The sequence below is a fragment of the Alexandromys fortis genome, unplaced genomic scaffold (genome assembly GCF_014885135.2).
Source record: "Alexandromys fortis isolate MF-2015 unplaced genomic scaffold, M_Fortis_MF-2015_v1.1 scaffold_23, whole genome shotgun sequence".
Lineage (NCBI taxonomy): Eukaryota > Metazoa > Chordata > Mammalia > Rodentia > Cricetidae > Alexandromys > Alexandromys fortis.
The window spans coordinates 12,864,466-12,885,059 of NW_026067907.1; the positions used below are offsets into that span (position 1 = coordinate 12,864,466).

At 49.3% G+C, this 20,594-nt stretch overlaps 1 protein-coding gene across 2 annotated transcripts in view; it reads left to right on the forward strand.

Moving 5' to 3' along the window:
* The window catches only part of Smoc2 (SPARC related modular calcium binding 2), a 129,665-nt gene that overhangs the window by 91,747 nt on the left and 17,324 nt on the right, over positions 1-20,594 (forward strand). For both annotated transcript variants that reach the window (XM_050136028.1, XM_050136029.1), the window contains exons 8-9: positions 2,079-2,265; positions 8,872-8,954. In XM_050136028.1, the coding sequence (XP_049991985.1) occupies positions 2,079-2,265; positions 8,872-8,954 (270 nt within the window). The remainder of the gene's footprint in view (positions 1-2,078; positions 2,266-8,871; positions 8,955-20,594) is intronic.

Sequence of the window (20,594 nt, forward strand, 5' to 3'; positions counted from 1 at the left end):
ACACACACACACACACGAGACCACCTTTTACATTAGGAACATGAAGCCTCGTGGCCAGGTAAATCCAAATGTGGGTCCCACTGCCTCTTCCATGATTCCCCCACTTTCCTCATTTTGCACTGGGTCAATATTTTGGAGGGTTTAATTCATGAGTTAAGTAATAAATGAAAATCAGCTTTGCTTGATTTCTCCTTCAGACTCAACTTACAAAGAAATGAAAAGATGGAAGCAGACTAGTCCTACCAGGACTAATCAGCCATGGGCTAAGCTCAATGCGATGGCCATTCCATTTAACATTGCCTTTATTTTACAGTGGGCTGGCTGTGCAGCAGGAGCTACAAGAGCGGCCTGTGCAGGTCTCGGCAGTGGTCAGGGCTTGGGAGGAGTCAGGAGGGGAGGTGACCACATTACAAACTGCCTTCTTGCATTTCCTTCTCTTTATGAAGGTCCCACTCACTTATTAAAGCATCCTCTGCCTTCATGGTGGCTTATCCTGCAAGAGACTGTGATTGCATCTTTCCGGCAGCCTGGAACTTCCAATGTGTAAACAGATTGTCAAAGGCCAGCTCCAGCTATCTGCACCACCTTAACGCCCATGCAAAGAAGACTCTGCCAGAGCAGCTTCGGTATTTTACAATATGTGCAACAAATTGTAGAGTTTTTAAATTCAATCAGCTTCATTTTGCTTATGAGGCTCTTTCAAACATGACATAAATTTCTCATCGGGACATTTCAAAAATTTTCCATTACCAATCCCATAGACACAGCCTGTCCTTGGAATGGAGCACCGAAAATACTTTGTGGCCAGATAATCACACTGTACGTTGTAGGAACTAATGAAATTCTGAACGAGTGCCAAGCAAACCTTAGCTGAATTGAAGAGGTCTGCACTGTCGAGCTGCTGCATGCAGAGCGGCTGCTGCTCCCAAGGCCGTTCCAGTTACTCTCACAAGGATGGCCCAAATGGGTCCGCAGAGAAGGGTCAACTGTCTTCAGAGACAGCAGCCCGAACCCTTGTGTTGCTTGCCCCCTTGAATAGCAATCACAGCCTTGATGGGATTTGGGAAGAGAGATCAGTATCAATTTTATTTTGTGCCAGCTTCCTGGTGGTAGTTGGGGAAAGACTTTATCAAGATCCCATCAAGCTCAGATACATTTCATGTGTGTATCTGCACATGTCAGGTCCACCCACAGAAAGTGAAGGTCGCATGGGGAACAGTAAAAAATAGTCAGTCAAGGCTCAGTGTCTTAATTTCTCTTTTGCATTTAGGGAGTCTTTGAGTTCCAGCCATGAGGCTTGAATGATCCCCACCGGCTGAGCTTATCCTACAAGATGTCTGTTTGGATGTTTGACTGCTTTGTTGTTCGGTAGTTTTTCTGAAGTGCAGCTTAGGGGGAGTATTTGCGAGACACATCCCTTCCAGTTAAGACACACAGTGTATGTGTATATGTGCACATGTGTGTATGTGTATATGTTATGTATGTTTATATGTGTGCATGTGTGTCTGTGTGTATGTATATATGTGTTATGTATGTTTATATGTGTGTGCGTGTGTGTATGTATGTGTATATATGTGTATATGTGTGTTTGTATATGTATGTGTGTGTATCTGTGTTTATGTATGTGTGTGTGTTTGCTCCCAGTTTATCTATCCATATTTTTGTAGATGCCCCTCAGATGTCAACTAGTGGTGGCTAAAGCCAAGAAGAAACTGAGCCTATAACCTGAGAAAAGATGACTTTATGTTCTGTAGCCCATGCCTCCTGTAGGGAAGCGGGTGTTTCCTTCACAGGAACCTGAAAACAATAACAAGTGTTTCTCAGGGAGTGTGTGCCGGCTTAGGAGGAACACAGTGTGGCTACCTGAGAAGAATCACATGTTCTTGTCCTCTTGCATAAAGCCTTCCAGCCTCACAGTAGATGGCTGAGAAGGTAGGAGGGGACGTCCTGTCTGTCCTTAGGCCTGGTTCCCACTATAGTGCTGCGGCTGCACACCGCATCGCTGAGCTGCGACTGTCCACCAGTTGCCAAGGCTGGCTCTGTATGCCTGCTCACCACGTGTCTCCCTCTCCCTGCAGCCTCCTCCTGTGACCAGGAGCACCAGTCAGCTCTTGAGGAAGCTAAGCAGCCCAAGAATGACAACGTCGTGATCCCCGAGTGTGCCCACGGTGGCCTCTACAAGCCAGTGCAGTGCCACCCATCCACCGGTTACTGCTGGTGTGTGCTGGTGGACACTGGGCGGCCCATTCCTGGGACCTCCACAAGGTAAATGCATTCTTTCGGGATGAGACATGGGGTCATGGAGCCAGGAAAACTGAACATCACCCCCTCCTGCTGTCCCGCTGCCGGGTTCTTCCTGCCACGGATTGAGCAGCTGTTAAACTCACATTCTGGGTGTGACAATCACACAGGGACTCTGTCCTCTGTTCCCTGTGCTTGGGCTGATTAGGAAGAGTGGTTCTGGCCGTGATCAATGTTATTCATGATTTGCTTGTGTTTTGCTGCCAGTTCAAGCACACAATTATGTTCTCCCAGAGAACCAGCAGGAACTAGTACATACCTGGGCAGGGTGTTCCTGAGCAGGAGCCTGTGCCCAGGGGACACCTGTCAGCAGCCTTTTGTCATTTGACTTTGATAATTTTTTCCCTAGACTTATAAATATGCCGGCATCTTTTCTCTCAGAATCGTGAGATTTGCACTCTAGTTTTATTCTAGGTGTCCGGATGAACACTAGAAGGCTTCCTAAATGATCAAGAGTCACACCTAGCACTCAGTGGGAGGCACTGGTCAGCAAAGACCCCCCAGGGAGAAGCAAAGGACATTTTCTCAAATGACAAAACAAGTCTGGCCCATCCCGGTCACCTCCTAGCTCGTGAGTGAGGCTGTCTTCCCAGGCGGCCCTGGTTTGGATACGGTAGCAATGCTATGACCACAGCCTCTAGCTCCTGAGTGAGGCTGTCTTCCCAGGCAGCCCTGGTTTGGATACTGTAGCCATGCTATAACATCACAGCTTCTAGCTCCTGAGTGAGGCTGTCTTACCAGCTGCCTCCTTTGGATACTGTAACAATGCTATAGCATCACAGCCTCTAGCTCCTGAGTAAAGCTGTCTTCCTAGGCCGCCCTGGTTTAGATATTGTAGCAATGCTGTGACATCACAGCTGATTCTAGCTCTCAGCACCACCTTGCCCTGACCACACTGGAGGACAATGTGTGTTCTCACTGAGCCAGAAGACTGAGACTAAGCGGGGCCCTGGGACAGCCTTGTGTTCGGAAGAAAGCTCAGCTGTGGCTGAGATAGAATTGCCACTGTTCTTAGGTTTGGCTAAGGATTTACCGTTTTCGGAGCAGCCTCTCTTGGAGGTGATCTTCCTACATACTTGACTCTCTGCTCCTTCACCATGCCTCACTTGGGCACCAGTTGGCTCCTGCCGACTCCAGCCTTGGCACCATGCCATACTTCTACCATAGAGGAGAAAGGCCTGGCAGATGTTTTCTTAGAGTTGGCCAACGCAAGTCCTTGCACAGTCAAAACCAGCCCTCCTCCAGCTGGCTCAGAAACAATGAGCTCAGCAAATGCTATGCCCAGAGAACCCAACAGCAGTTTAGATTGTGACTGAGTAGAAAGCCAGACACTCTCTTTCCTCTGTGCAGACTCTCCCTCGGTTTCAGGCAAACAGGACAACCTCAGCTCCCCACTTCCATGTTTTCCCAGAGGAAGGTTCAGGAAAGGGCTCAGGCTGAGCCAAACTGAAAGGGCTGTTCTGAAGGCTGTCTTCCTCTGAACCGTACCTTCTTCCATTCACTAAACAAAAGCCAAAAGAGGGTGTTAGATCCGTTGGCACTGGAGTTACAGACAGTTGTAAGCTGCTGTGTGGATGTTGGGAATTGAATCTGGGTCCTCTGGAAGAGCAGCTGGTGCTCTTAACACCTGAACCATCTCTCCAACCCCAAGGGAGTTTCTCCTTTGAACAGTGAGAACAACCGTTCTCTCTGAACCCATGGACTTGCTCTATGGCAGTCTCCTCCCTAGGCTGTCACCAGCCCAGCTAGGGAAAGGAGCCATTTACCATGCTTCCTCCAGTGAGCACCAGGTCAGGGACAGGTTCCAGTCTAATAGACCCTGCTTTGTGAGAAAAAGGGATGATGCCACCCGCAGCATCCAACAGCCCTGCAAACAGGGAAACACCAAGGTGCAGAGCAGTTCAGAGGTGGGCAGGGCCAGGCCAGCCTTTCTAGTCCCTGGCTGGCCAGAATTTCTAGTCAGGGTCGAATGCAATGTCCTGGGGTAGATGAGCCTATGAGGTAAAGATAGCATGCGGGGTACAGAGGGAACTGGCACAGGAAAGCGGAGAGCGGAGTCAGGCCCACACTCCCCACAACTGCCCTGATGGACAGTGCTGGCCTGTGTTGCTGCACTTGGTCCGTGGTGGTGAGAACATGTCCTGGCGTCCCTTCCTTATTTTCCTCTCAGTAAACACTTGAATGATTTGAATGTCCGTGGTGTTCCAGCCATTGTGCTGGAGGACTGGGACTCGGGGAATGACGAGGATAAATACCAGGGCTTCCGGAGGGAAGCGGGTGTTGGTGACAGAATGGGTCCATGGCTGAGGCTAAATGAGGAAATGTTTTGGAGGATGACAAACCTGCAGGGCATTGAGCAAGAACAAGGGCTGGAGGCACAGAGACACAGAGCAGGTGGGTGAGGTCCCTGAGACTGTGAGACTAGAATGAGCCGTGGGGGAGTCGTGGAGTGAGGTGTGAAGGCTGCACAGTGAGGCCCAATGCTGACCAGAAGGTAGAGTGCCACCAGGCAGCCTTTGCACAACACTGAGCAAGGAAAGAGTGGAACAGGGCAGCCCTGACGGGGAATTTGTACTAGATTGAACTCAGCATTTGCTTTCCCTATCTGCTTTCCTGCTTCCCTGCAAGGACTTGACCTTGAAAACCAGGAAGCAACGAGTATCAAACACTTTGCCATTTATGAGCTATCTCTCTGTCCTGGTGTGCCACACAGGAATAAGGTGCTTCTGTCGTGGACGTGAGTCAAAGTCACAAACCCTGTGCTATGACCCTTGCAAAGATGACCTTCCCTCCGGAGCAGCCTGGCAGTGGGGTGGTGGCTCTTGCAGGTTCTCCTGATCCTTGGGGTCAAGATTGACATTCTCACCATATTTTTTGCGACCCTGCATGGAGTTAGAGCATACAGTCAGGCTCTGCTGCCAAGCCTGGTGGCACTCAGGCTGGAGGAGGGGCAGATTTCTACCTGGCTGCCGGCCAAGAGGAGCAGGGGTTTGGAGCAGGCTATTGGATTCCTCGGGCAGGCTGACAGCCAGCCACTCCATTAGTGCCACAACAGGCTTCCCTTTCAGCCTTGTAAGGACTGGCTCGGGCTCTGTCCACCTGCCTGGTGCCACAGTCTGGCCTTGAGACAGCCTCCGTTTCTGACCCCAGCACTCTGCACAGTGGCTATGCGCATGTGGCTGTGTGGGCGTGAAATTGCACTTCTCCATGGCGGCAAGCCTGGTATCTGATGGGCAGCCACGGCCAGGCAATGTTCTTTGTTTTCCTTGCGCGCAATAAGTGCTGTTGAAAGAACAAAGATTGTTGCAGCCAAGTTCTCTTCAGTAAACCCACGAGCACCTCTCCAGATTACCATTTCTGCATTGGCAAGCCCTTCTTGTTTTTTTTTTTTTTTCAAATGAGCAGAACACAGTTACTTAAATGTGTTCTTCAAATCTCAGCACCATTGCAAGGCTTGAGACAGCTAAGCCCCAAGTTAGAGCAGAGATCAAATGAGTTGGAATGGAGCGTCAAACAGCCTGGCTCTCAGACTGTGTGAATGACATGAGCCCTGAAAAGAGAACTTAGCTCTCTGACTCTGTAACACGGTCTGAGACACAGTCACACTTCTCTGTGGGTCACTGTAGCACAGACACCAGCTCTCACTTCCCCCTCACCCCCAAGCACTGCCTGGCACCTGGAATGAAGCTCTGGGATCCAGGGCATTTATTCTCACTAAAGTTAGTGTCACTTAGGAATCATGGTTACTGACCCATGAGGCAGGCGGGTGAATTCCTCAGTGTCTTCAGATTCATTTTGGCTCTTGTCTGATGATGTGGCCCTGGGCCATAGAAGCCAACTGAGTAGGTTTCTCTCCACCCCATTGTCACTGCCCTGTGACTGTGAATGTTCCCTGCTGCCTGGCACTGAGCCTCTGTGCTCTCAAAGAATATATCCCAGTGGTTTTGGGGAAGGACATGAGCATTCAGCTGTTTGCCAGGGTCACTAAATGTAGAAGCGGCATTGCAGAAAGATATAAAGTTGTGTGGAGAGGGTGTTGGTTTCTCTGGTGTCAAAGCTGTTCTTCAGAGGAAGAAGGCAACGGTGCAGGGGCCCTGGGTCTTGTACAGCAAGGCTGCACATACTGTTGGATCTGGTGTTCTATCAGAAGTCATTTATTATGTATTATATTATTCATACCATAGCATATACTTATTGTTTTGGTGAGATAAATTCCCATGTAACCAAGGCTAGCCTCAAACCCACTATATAACCAAACGTCCCTTAACTTTTTTTTAAAAAAGTGTGTGTGTGTGTGTGTGTGTGTGAGAGAGAGAGAGAGAGAGAGAGAGAGAGAGAGAGAGAGAGAGAGAATCTGAGCACAGACTTGTCACTCATGCTAATGGAGCCTAGAAGACAACATTTTGGGGTCAGTTTTCACAACAGATTCTGTGGGTTGAACTCAGATTGTTGGACATCTGTGACAAGTGCTTCTATAATAGCTATGATTGCTGTGTCTACAATTCCTGCTCCTTCTGTCTCTACTTTCTGGGTTCTGAGATGACAGACATGCTGCCATGCCCAGTTTTGGGAAATTTTAAGGAGTGTCTCATAATGAGAAATTTCATTTTATTTTATTTTCTGTGGTAGTGAAATTAGTTAGTAATGAAAAATAACACTGAATAAAAGTTCTCACACCACTGTAGCAAGGAAGAGAGGATTAAGAGTCAGTAGAACCTCGCCATTTCACGACTGTTCCGTTTGCACCCGCTCCTCACTGCTCCTAACCGTCATTCTCCCATCCTACTTGATGCTGCCCGACCTTAGTCTGACAAGTCCTCCAGGAGGGAGCTTCCCTGTCTGTCACCCACAGCATGGGAAAGAACCCGTCCCTAAGGAGGAATCTCCATGGTGGGGTGGATGCTTGGGACCTGGACAAAGAAGGGTATAGTTGTGGGAAACAGAGAGACTCAGTCAACGCTGAAGGCTGGGGTCTACTGGTGAGGCTGGGATCTCAAGGTCACACCTTCCATTAGGTGATACAAGTCACCAGGACAGGTGGTCATGAGATACCCATGAGAGAAGCCCCTCCTCACTGGGATAGACCTCTCTGGTCCTCCACACTTTGTTCTAGAACAATCCCTTCCCTGCCTTCACAGCAAGAGGGTAGTGGTCTTAGTTGTGTTTCTGTTGCTGTGAAGAGACACCATGACCATGACAACTCTTATAAAGAAAAACATTTAATTGGGTGGCTTACAGTTTCAGAGGTTCAGTCTATTGTCATCATGGCAGGACATGGTGGCGTGGACGCAGACATGGTGCTGGAGAAGGAGCTGAGAGTCCTACATCGAGAACACAGGCAGCAGGAAGTGAACTGTCTCACTGGGCACAGTTTGAGCAAAGTAGACTTCAAACCCAGACCCACAGGGATACACCTTCCTCCTTTAAGGCTATACCTACTCCAACAAATCCACACCTCCCAATAGGGTCCCTCCCTGCGAGCTTATGGGGACCAATGGCATTCAAATTCCCACAGCAGTGTATGACACGAAGAGGGGTTGTTGGGGATCTGATCTCTGATACAGGACTTTCTACCCCAGTACAGTAGTATGTCATACAAGGAGAGGAAGCTGGGGATCTGATCTCTGATTCAGGACTTTCTACCCCAGTACAGTAGTATGTTATACAAGGAGAGGAAGCTGGGGATCTGATTTCTGATTCAGGACTTTCTATCCCAGTACAGTAGTATGTCATACAAGGAGAGGAAGCTGGTGATCTGATCTCTGATTCAGGACTTTCTACTCCAACACAGTACTGTGTGATACAGGGAGAGGAAGCTGGTGATCTGATCTCTGATTCAGGACTTTACCCCAGCTCTCACAGAGGCCTGGGCAAGGGCAGTTTCAAGGAGTTGTTGAGTGCATCAGAGATTCATCTAGGCCAAAAACATTGAGGAAGCCAGCACTTCCAGGCAGAAAGTGTGGGCAGACCTCTGAGGCATTTCACTAACACCGGATGGAACACAGAGCACGTTCCTTCCTTCTTTCTATTTTCTTTTTAAATGTTTGGACAAATTTGTGTAATGCCATGAGTCATATTGAGAATTACTTAGCCATTCAATGGCGGATCACTGGGGGCCCCGAGATCTGAGACCTGGTTTCTTTCCGAAGGTAGTCAAGTGGTCAAACCCTTGCCCCATCCATGCCCACAATTCTCACCTCCATGATTTGACAACACTCCAAGAGACTGCTGAGCAGAACGCTTGCTTTCCATAACATCACAAAGGAGAAGATGCGGGTGGGGAGGTGTTCAGGAATCACATGACAAGATTCTTCTGGAAACAGATGGAGGGTTCAAGCCTGTATGAGCTGAGCTGCAAGCCCTCTTTGTCCTGTGGGCTGTGGATGTACTCTGATCTAGGAATGTTTGCTCAAGCCACCAAGGAGCCAGATCCCAGGACTGTGGTGCGAAGATGGGCCTCACGGAACGTCCGCGGAATGCTGTATACAGCTCGTTAGATGTGAGAAACTAAAGACCACTCCAGCTCAGGGTCTCAATCCCACTCTCTTCTCTCTCATCCCCCATCCTTAGGTACGAGCAGCCCAAGTGTGACAACACAGCCAGAGCTCACCCAGCCAAGGCCCGGGACCTCTACAAGAATCGGCCACTGCAGGGTGAGTACAGCGGCCATGGGGTGAAGGGAGTTCTGTCACCACTCAGGACCACGTGTAATGTGGCATGAGGAAGCTGACACCTGTGCTTCCTCGTGGCTTGGTGGACCTTGTGATTCGTGGCTCCCTGAGGGCCTGAAGTCCCCCAGACATGGGAGCCCATGTAAGAGCCAGGTAAGACACAAGCTGATCTCAAAGCTAGTTCAATTAAGCAGGGAGGGACAATGGTATAACACCAAACATGCAGGGGAAGAGAGAAAAAGTGTCTCTAAAGTGAGCCACCACGACAAAACTCTGAGGGGTCTCTGCAGGGCTTCCAGTTACTCTGTGAGGGTGGCTATCATGATATTACTCTTCATTGAACTGGCATTTGAAGCTGGCAGTTGGTTTTAATAAACACAAGCCCGTCTGTGTGCCAAGGGAACTCAACCGCAAGGACTATTTGAAATCGAACAGAGGGTAGATTTAAACTCACAATGAATCAGAGCTTTTCATAGAAGACGGTTCTCAGGTGTTTGGTTTCCTCAAAAGGTACACAAGTGTCTGTCTTTGACTGGTGAGACACGAGGCCCTTAGCGGATCTACACTGACGTCACGGGAGAGCCCAACGCCATCAGCACCATGCTTGGAAGTAGCTCGCTGCTTCCTTCTGTTTAATTCTTTCCCTTTAAGCGTCTGTAGACTACGCAAGTTCAGCCAGTCTCCAGGCTCTGTTAGCCACTCTCTTGTGTCCTCCACGCCAGGCAGGACTGGTCCGGTTTCCTCTGGGCAGGATAAGTTCTCTTATAGGAATTCTTCATAGTTTAGACTATATTGACAGAGAGGGTAATTTTGAAAGAAAAAAAATGTTTTCCTATGTAAACAAAAAGAGAAGGCTAGCGCGCCCACATTTCCATATCAGCCAAGGACACTGTGTGAGCCTGCTCACGCCCACGGCGGAGCAGCAGCTGGTCTAGCCCTGCTGTGGGGAAGCAGGCCACACGTACTCCCAGTGTGGACCACATGGGCTGGCTCCTAGTAACCCACTTCCTGCTCTGATGGTCTAGACCCAGGCTTCCTGCTGGTTCCCACTTCCTGTCCATCCATAAGTTTAGGAACCAGTGGGCGACAGACAAGATCTTCAGGTTTTCATGTTCCTCCCTGTGGATAGCTTCCTGCTTCCTCTTTCTGCTTCCTGGGTCAGGGCTGAGACTCAGAAGAGAAGGTTTAGGGCAAACCTGGCATAGACTCCCTGCCTGGGACCTTTGCATATGAATGCTGTGTTCTTAGAGACCCCTCAGCTGGCCCAGAGGCTGTCTGGCTTACAGAGTACTTTCCCACAGGTATCTGGCCTCTAAAATCAGATTTTCTTTTGAGGTCATTGCTCATGCAGACTCTGCTGGCTTTCAACTTCCTATGCAGATGAGGATGGCCTTGAATTTCTGGTCCTCCTGATTTTGCCTCACAGGTGCTGGGGTTATAAATGTGCTTCAGCATGCTGGCTGAAGTCAGGTTTTTGTATCAGTGGACAGCATGGTTTTGAAGAAACATGCTTGCTGGGTTTGGCTAGTCCTTTTCATATCTTACAGAATTTTATTATGTCCTCTGCCCACCTTGAAGAACCCATGGATTTAGTATTATTAATAAGATGCCCCATGACACCTAAGACTGTGGCTTCCCCCTATGAATACCACATCACTGTCCAGTGAAACTCACATTTCCTCTTTTCATGGTGGGATCTCACACTTTAGCTGGCTAGTATTCTTAATTCAAAGGTTGGGGTGGTAAGTAATTTGGTGAGAACCAATGGCCATCACTATGGAGAACATGGCAGATATCACTGTTTGGCCTATCTGAAGGTCAGAAGAAGTTACTCAGGGAGCAAGCATTCAGCCTGTAGAAGAGGTCCCTGTTAGAGCCAAGGCAGCCACATGACTTTGCTGGCACAAGACAAAGGACCATGGAGTCTCGCAGTGAAGACACTGCCTCACCATCCCTCAGCGAGCCCTGGAGAGTTCAGCTCTTCTGCAGTCCCAATTGTTTGAGAGAGTGCTGTTTAATCACACATAATAGCTTTCAATATTTGGAAACTATTATCCTTATTAGGAGAGAAATCCAGGAAAACCTTAAATTAGCTCCAGGATACAGGTTCTTTGTGAGGAGGAAAAAAATCTTTTTTTTCCCCACAGTCATCCAACAGCCCCTGTGTAGGTGAAGCTTCATGGGGTACACAGCCCGAGGGGTTAGTTTGCATCTGTGAAGACATACTCTTCCTTTTGTGTTGCCTTCCTCCAGCCAGGCAGCCTTTCTCTCCCATGTCAAGCCAGGAAGACTGTTGCATCTCTTTCCTGTGTTGTAGCTCACGCCTGTGTTGTAGCTCACGCCTGTGTTGTAGCTCATGACTGTGTTGTAGCCCACATCTGTGTTGTAGCTCACGCCTGTGTTGCAGCTCACATCTGTGTTGTAGCTCACGCCTGTGTTGCAGCTCACGCCTGTGTTGTAGCTCACGCCTGTGTTGTAGCTCATGACTGTGTTGTAGCTCACGCCTGTGTTGCAGCTCACGCCTGTGTTGCAGCTCACGCCTGTGTTGCAGCTCACGCCTGTGTTGCAGCTCACGCCTGTGTTGCAGCTCACGCCTGTGTTGTAGCTCACGCCTGAGTTGTAGCTCACGCCTGAGTTGTAGCTCACGCCTGTGTTGTAACTCACATCTGGTTGTAGCTCACATCTGTGTTGTAGCTCACACCAACTGGTGGCAAATGATGACCCAGCCTTTGGAGTCCGGCAGTTTAGCGTTGGGCTCTCTGTGGAAGAGCGGCTGCTCATGTTGTAGGTTTCTACATCAGGCTGTCTTCTGGCCTGGAGAGAAGTGAAAACCAGATCAACAGAAACCTAAACAAAGCAAGAAGACATCTTTTTCCCCTTTGGCAAATCTATCTTCTTTCACTTCTAATTTCACAATACCTCCTGGGGTTGGGGTGGGGCTAGAAAGATGGATCCGTGCTTAAGAACACGCATTGCTCTTCTGGGGACCCATCTTTGGTTCCCAGCTCTCTCATCCGTGTTTAACACTGTTACTTCAGTTCCAAGGCAATTTGATATTCCTGATCTTAGAGGGTGCCTGCATGCATGGGCACATATATACACAGGCATGTACTCAAAAATATTTTTTTTAATCTATAAAAACCTCATGGGTGTTTTAGAACAATGTACCTGGCCTGTTGTTCCACCTCCCTGCTCTCTCTTCCTATACTCATACTAAAGAATTCAGCATGATCCCCTTTTGGGAATGTCCTCCCTCCCTCCCTTCCTCCCTCCCTTCCTCCCTCCCTCCCCCCCCCCCCCCCCCCCCCCCCCCCCCCCCCCCCCCCCCCCCCCCCCCCCCCCCCCCCCCCTCCCCCCCTCCCTTCCTCCCCTGAGGACTGGTCTTCCAGGGAAACCCTCCCTGCCCCTTTGTCAGCATGCACCTGTCAGGGCGCTCCCTGGCATCCAGGGCCTGAGACACTTGGTGCAGATATGGAATTATTGGTTTTGCCCCTTTCCTGTACCTCAGAGGCTCCCTTGGGTGAGACTCAGCCCTCCAACTCCCTTCCATCATCACGGAGCCCACCAACGTGACAGAAGAAGGGAACATGTTTCTCTTCCTCTTGCTGTCCTTTGTCAACCCAGCATTGAGAGACATTTGTTGATTTCAATTAACATCGATCTCTTTCTTTCTTTTGTAATTTTTGTTTTGCTTGAGATAGGCCCGATGAAGCTCTAACTTTTTATGCTAGACTGGCCTCTAACTCACCACACAGTTTGTACGTCTGATCCTCCTGCCTCTACCCCTGAAGTGCTAGAATTGCAAGTGTGTGCCGTATCGCTTCATTTAGGCAGCACTGGGGATGGAGCCCAGGATCTGGTGCATGCTAGGCCAGCATTCTACCAACTACGCCACATGCCCCGCCTGTGGCAGAAGGCTTTAAAATAACGAACATTTCCAGTGCGGGGGGGGGGGGAGGGCAGAAAGTAACTGATCCTGGAAGTTCACCCCTTCCTTAGATCTCAGAGTTCTTCTCAGCCAGTGAAAGGAGGAAGAGGTGGAGGAGTCTCTTCTCTCCTTGGCAGCCTACAGCAATTACAGGTGTAATTATAACCCTTAACTCAAATACAAACCCTCAAGCCACCTTCTATCCTTTTCAAGCAATATTTTAGCACCGTTTTAAATTGCTTCGAAATTAATTATGACTTTCCGAGGCAGCAGAAAATGATCCTCGCCTCGCCCTAGGCGTAGCTAAGCTTGCTTCCCAAAGGTAATTAGACCCTAAGCTATGCCTTCCTGCCAGGTATTGCATGACACATGGGGAGGCTGGTATTTACCTTTCTTGCACAGTGGATGGGAAGCCAGCAGACAGCACCTTCCACGGCCAGAGTTCCATGACAGTGAGAGACGTCAATGATTCCCTTTCAAAAAAAAAATAAATAAATGTCAGCCTCCATGATTCTTACTGTCAGGTTAAGTGCAGATGTGAGTCAGCTGAGAGCAAGGCGCCTTTAGGCTTACTTACTGTTCCTTTAAACATTTTTGAGGCAGGGTCACAAAAAGCCAATGCTGACCTTGAACTCCCAACCTTTCTGCCTCACCTCCTGGGTTCTAGAATGACAGACATGTAAGACATGCACTGTCTCTTGTCTGGTTTATGTGGTAGTGGGGAGTCCAGCTCAGGTTCTCCTGCATGCTAAACAGGCACGCTGCTAACTGAGCAACAGCCCCAGTCCGCCCTGTACTTTACACACAGCCTCTAAACTTGAACATATGTGTGAAGTTGTGTGCGTGTCCCTCTGTGCCCTCTGCTCCCCCAACCCCAAACACACACACACACACACACTCACACACACAGACACACACACTCACAGACACACACACACACTCACACACACACACTCACACACGCACACAGACACATACACACACACACTCACACACACAGACACTCACACACGCACACAGACACACACAGACACACACACGACATCCGGTGCCACCCTCCTACCAGGCAGAGGAGGAGGAAGTGAAGTCCATGTGAGTGGGCGCTGCTGTTGGCTGACTTTGTGCTCACGTCAATGACACAAGCCAGGCTATGGTTCTGTGTGTGTTAAGGGCTCCTCCTACGTGACAGTGGCTGAAAGTGAGATGTAGTTTCTGATCACTGCTCTTAAAGACTAAGTGTGAAGGTGAGCTTGTAGGTGGATGTGATTGATGGTCCTTTAGGAGACAGCTGCATGGCAAATGTGGGCGTTAAATCGGCTCTGAGGAGGAAAGACAGCTGTGGGTCTAGCCAGTCAGGAGGGTCACCTCTTATCTTCCTCCCTCAGGCTTTAGGAATAGGAACAGCAGGGGAAGAAGCCAGGAATGGAGAAGTCAGTGGTTGGACAGAGGTGTACTAGAGAGCAGAGTCTGTGGGGACACTCTGAATGTCATCTCAGAGGTGTGTGACAGGAAAGAGCCTCCTGGTCACCGGGGAGAAAGGAGGACAAACTTTAATCTTAGTTCTTATTTCTTCTTTTATATAAGGCTGAGTTCTGAGTGAGGTGGAAGGTAAATGATGGGCAAGAATGGCGGGGAGATTCTGGGTACTGCGTTGATGGCTATTTTCTGGTTTCTTAGAGAATGAGGAGAAATTCGAAGTTTGGGGGAAGATTATGAAAAGTTTCTGTGATTAAAAAAAAAAGAATAGACAAGATACAGAAAGAGATGATTCCCCACTGGCCTATAGGAGAACTAATTGATAAGCGCCAGCCAGAGATTGCATTCGTCAGTCCCTGACAGCCACGGGGGTCCCTGCGTGAGTGGTGATGTAAGGAGGGTGAACACACAGGACTGGGAGTGGTTTGGAAGGGGCAGGGCACCGGAGCGAGTGAGCACTCAGGGAATCCTGTCAACAGATCACTTACTGTTCTCATCAATTAAGGGGAACATGGTTTCTGCCCCCCCACTTCTGCCCGGACAAGCCCCAGGGAGACTCCCTCCTCCCAGCTACCAGGTTTGTAGTGGCCACTAGTGACAAAAGAGTCTGGGAGGCTCCTCACGCCACCCGAAGACCTCGTCTTACAAAGAGGGCAGCGTTCAGACTGCACGCTGCTCCTAGTATGTGCTCCATAACAAGCAGTAGGGCCAGTTTCACTGTAGGGACTGGGCACTCGATGGTGTCCTATGCTTTGATGGCCTTCTCAGTTTGCCACCACGAACATCATCCTGAAGTCTGGAAACACAGCCTTGTGTGGATGGCTCTACACTGGAACCAACCTAGCAACTATCGGTGATTAGAGGTGACACTCCAGTGAGTCACCTGCGTGTTGGGGGGCGGAAGCGTTGCATAGCGGGATGGGACTCATACTAGCATGCTAGGACAGTAGGAAGATCAAGTATATCTTCTCTCCCTGCAGCAGGCCTAGCCCAGAGCACTGGATGTGCTGAATCCAACACACACTTCCCATCACAATGGATGCTAAATCAGAGATATTGAGGTCCACTAGCAGGGAAGGGTGTTTAAAAATGGCCAGCTTTTGAAAAATATCTAAATATTCTAAAGCTCCTACTGACTTTGATATGATTTCTTGTTTCCCAACATTTTAATATAATAAATATCGCATCCTGAGAGTCCCGGGCTCTGGACCAGCTCCTCCCCACAGTGCTCCATCAGCTCCTCCCCACAGTGCTCCATCAGCTCCTCCCCCACAGTGCTCCATCAGCTCCTCCCCACAGTGCTCCATCAGCTCCTCCCCACAGTGCTCCATCAGCTTCTCCACACAATGCTCCATCAGCTCCTCCACACAGTGCTCCATCAGTTCCTCCACACAGTGCTCCATCAGCACTGTAGCTGCTCAGAAGAAGCGTGTTTGTTACTTCTGCTGAGGCAGGTATATCGCCAGTTATGTAATCAGCTACTTCACCCCAAGGCTTGGAAAGCAGTGTTTACAAAGAAATGGGGTGGAATGAAGTGTAAGTCACTGTCGGTCCTGAAAGAGGCATCATCCAGACAAATTAATAACACAAGTAAAATTTCAGAGACAGTCTCAAAAACTTAATGAGAACGCACTGTCCTCGAACAACACCAAATATGTTTAATTGTTGCTAAACAGTCTATTCTAGTGCAAATATTTCCTGCCTCTTTTTAAAAAACATTTATCTAGAATAACCCAGTTGGGGGAAATGACCCGTTGGCCGTCCTCTGGCCCTAGCTCACATTATTCATTTAGGCTCTTCCCAGAACGAATCTGAATTTGCTAAGACTCAACCACAGCCAGTTTTAAAGCTCCCTGTAATACATCTGTTCAGAGGATTAGTAGATGGTTTAGGCAGAATCTACCAGCCAGAGACAAGGCTGAGGGACCCACATCACCAGGCAGGTGCATGCTCCCATGCCTCAGGTGCCGTCCACCTTGATTTTGAGACAGGATCTCTTGCTGGTTCGAAGTCCATGTATTTGACGAGGCCGTCTGGCTACCCAGCCTCAGGGATTCACTCGTCCCATCTTCCAGCCAGTCCTATTCTCACAAGAGTGTGTTGAACACCTGGCTTTGTTACGTGGGTTCTGACCGAGCTGTCTCTCACTTCTGTGCTCTTTACTGTTTGTCTTGTTATTGCTAAGCCCCAGGGCTAACTAATGTTCCCACCAATCTCATGTAGCTTCCTCTGACGGCTCCTGAGTTGGTCTTGGTTTCTGGAATGATTCGTATTCCAAGAGGTTAAGACAGCCTTCAAGTATCACGTGTCCCGGGCTGGTCAGCTGTGAAGTGAGAAGACACTATTAGATTGTCATGCTGGCTCCTGTCTCTTTCCCTGAGTGAAGCCACTCAGACACTGCTAGTTCTTGTCTGCTGTCTTTCTTTCCATCCCTACTAAATCTTTTGTTTGTTTTGTTCTGTTTGCATCTTGATATCAAGCTATCAACTCATTACCCTTCTGTTCTGAATATAGAACTGGGTCAAAATGTCACCTCTTCTCTGTGTGTGTGAGCTATTCCTTTTAACAGTGTGTGTGTGTGTGTGTGTGTGTGTGAGAGAGAGAGAGAGAGAGAGAGAGAGAGAGAGAGAGAGAGAGAGCACTCTGAAGGTGCAGGTCATGGGAGACCACCTCTTCTCTCTAGGAGCTGGGACCTGGACACCAAAATTGTAACTTTATTGTTCCACAATCCATGCCCTTACACAACAAACAAACAAACAAAACAAGAACAATATAACACCAACAGTTAAAAAACCAGAACTAACAACAATAACAAAAACAATTAGGAAATCTGAGAGCTGGTGTTTGTTAAAATCTCCACTGAATATGTTTGGGTAAAATTCTTAATGATTTGTCTAGATTCATTATGGCTAAAACATCTCAGCTCATCCCCAACTGTGTCTCAGGTTCCTCAGAGGGAAAGGACAGGCATTGGGAAGTGACAGTCACTTATTGGGGAAAGTGCAGGGCTGGAGACAGGCCACACCTAGCTCCCTGAGGTGATATCAACCAGCCATCTGGGGTCACATCCACAACAGGCAGAAATATTAAAAGGCTTACCTGGTGGCAGAAACTGGGTTATGTTCTTCCTGTAACTTTCTTCAGACCAAGACCATGGCGCCCACCAGCATAAACCTGTGACAGGCAGCAAGGATATTCCTGTAGCCAAAAATGGAAGGAAACCTGTTTTATAATGATTAATAGCATGCCATGGAAATCTCTAAAAAATTTTTTTAGCAAGAACATGATTTATTTATTTTTTCTAGTTCTTGTCTGACTTGTCAAACTGAGGGCAGTCTTACGGGGAAACAGAGTCCTTTTCCTTGACAAGGGGCGAAGTGGCTGCCCCTTAGGTGTTAATTGACTTTCAGAAATTCCTGAAATGATTGTCTGAGGCTGTGTTCTTGCCTGGGTCTATCTTTTCCTCTCTGCTCTCTCCTATCTAAGGAGCTTCTTGAGCTGGTGGGACTCCCTTGTCCCCAGCTGATGCTGTTCTCAGTTCTCACTCTGATGTCTTGTCATCAAGGTCCCTAAAGTCAAAAAGGAGCTCAAAGCTTGAGGGTCGTGTGATGCCTGTCGTGTCTGGACACCTCTGGGGCACACTGCCGTGCTCAGCACAGAGGCTCACTGCCACTTAATCCTATCTTGTTAGATAGCGACTGCTTTCCATCTTCCCCAGGGCAACAGGAGGTTGGAAAGCGAGCAAGTTGCTCCTTCAATGCAGCAGGAATTTTATCTCTGTAATTTTTGTAATGGGGAACTCTTTCTGAAGTAACGAGAAGAGCAGAGCAGACACCAAGGACACAGAGACACCCACAGCTCCATCATTGCCCCCTCCTCTGGTCTGGCCATGACGTGTTGTCTGTTGCCAGCACTCTTCATTCTTGAACAAACTGATTTCCCAGAATGCACCCGTCCGGACATCCTCTGTGCACGGCATCTGGAAGGCCGTATTTCCCTCTTAGTCAGTAGAAATCAAGTTGTTTTTCGCTCAGCGAATCGGCAAGGATGTGGGCCACAACCCAGCTCTGCTGTTCACTCCTTCCCCGTGGTTTGGACTCTCATATGAACACTGCACAGAGGGAGAAGCGGACACTTTAAGAGCTGGTGCACGTAGCTTCAGATGGGACCATTTCTGACAGTGTTTCTTCCTCCTCTGAGACAGGGTAGCTCTGGGAGTCTGGCAAAGTCCAGGCACGAAGTGGAGACTGTTGGAAGTCAGTCTTGGCTTATGCTGGACGAGTGTGCTCCGAGTCCTTCTGGGAAGCACCCGGGAGGAGCCGACTCGGATTTCCGCCACTCCTCTGTTTCCACACAGTTCCTGTGCTGGGGGTGTCCTGTCAACTACCAAAGCAGTCTTCATTCTTTACATATCAAAAGTGTGTTTGCATATTAAATAGTGTGTTCTCCAGCTTGGTAACAAACGCTCAGTTGATCTACTATGAGGTTTTATGCACTGTCTTGAGAATCACAGTTTTCTTTGAAACAGACAGCAGCTAGGTCCAGAACCCACACAAGCAGCATCTGTATGTCCCCGCCCCCCAACCTGGAACCCATTCAGGCAGCATGTGCATGTCCCTACCACCTGGAACCCATGCAGGCTGCATGTGCATGTCCCTACCACCTGGAACCCATGCAGGCTGCATGTCCCCCCCCCCACCTGGAACCCATGTAGGCCACTCACGCCCATCCACTCCAGCCTGCATATCCTCATCTTCCAGGTATGCACCCCACCTATAACTCACCCTTCATTGAGAGACCAATGACTCAGAGCTAACAAACAGGCCCTGGGTTGCTTCAGACACTCGCTTAAGGGAATGATCGTCCAGTCCATCAAGGATTCTGCATGCTGCTTGGGGGACAAGGTGATGAGGGAAGCCTGGGACCAGCTGCACTGGCTGCACTTTATGCTGGGTCTGTTGCGGAACCTGAGTAGACACAACTCTGGGAAAGTCCAGCCTTGTTGTCCCCAAGCCTGCCAGCCCCTGTTCAGGTTGTCCTCTTGTCTCTGATGCTGTCCTACTGCCATTTGTGGCTACGAAAGGCCAAAGAGAGGGCTACATAGCAATCATCCTAACACTGAGCTTATCCAGCCTGGAGCCCTGCATGGTCTGAGCTCACCAGGCTCTGTGCTGTCGCTGAGGTTTACAGCAACCGAGATGGAGGGTGCACTGGGTCACCATGCAGTTGCGTAGAAGGAAAGGCAGTTTTCACCAGAGCCAGTGGCTGGTGCTGCTCCCGGGGCTGGGATGCAGGGGAGGAGGTCTGCTCTGATACTAGCTGATGAGAATGCAGGGCCCAGAGATGCCAAGACTGCTCGGTGTGATCCAAGCCAGGCGCAGAATAGACTGAGAATGTTTGTGCACATGGAGTATCAGGTCTCCGCCGCTCACAGCCTGCGGTCCTCGTCTGGAGCAGATGCATCCAGGTCCTGCCGCACCCGGGACTTCATGTCTGAGGGCCAGCCTACCAGGACAGGGTGTGAAGCAGACACGAGGCACATGTGCCAGTGTCTTGCAGGCCGTGCCGTGTTTTCCCTGAGGAAACAGAAGGCCTGGTGCTGATGTAAGCGTTATTGAAAGGAAAACACTAGCTACCAGTTTCCCCATGCCGTGGCTGTTTCCCAAATAAAACTCTAGGGGTATAGAAAGCCCTTCAGGTTGTTAACATAACCCATAAATATAAATAAGCATGGAAGCGTGAGGTGGGAACATGTCATTCAGAATGGAACTGCAGAAGCAGGTTGCAGCAGTCTAGGTAGGGGAGTGTGCGGTAGGGCCGGGGAAAGTTTGTAGATCATCAGGGGGAATTCCGAGTCTGTTTGCCAATGCAAAACCAGCAGAGGTTACTCAGTATGGACTATTCTTTCATATGTATCTTATCCTGTTTCTTTCATCCCCACTGTCTGCTCAGACTGGCTTGTTTCACAGTTTCCATAGGGTGAGGAGAGGTGAGCGGAGGCCCTGGTACTCTCTGCTCTGTCTAGCTCCCTCTCAGATCTTCCTGGTGTCAGCACTGTCCCCCATCCAGGTCCTTGCTTCTGGAACTGACTTTCAGCCTGTCTTATGCCTGACTGCCAGCTGTTGGTATATGCTATCCTATCCCTGAGTGTACAGGCCAGAAAGACCTAGGATGGAGGGTCCACTCTCACACTTGGCCAGAGGAGGAGTTGATGCCTG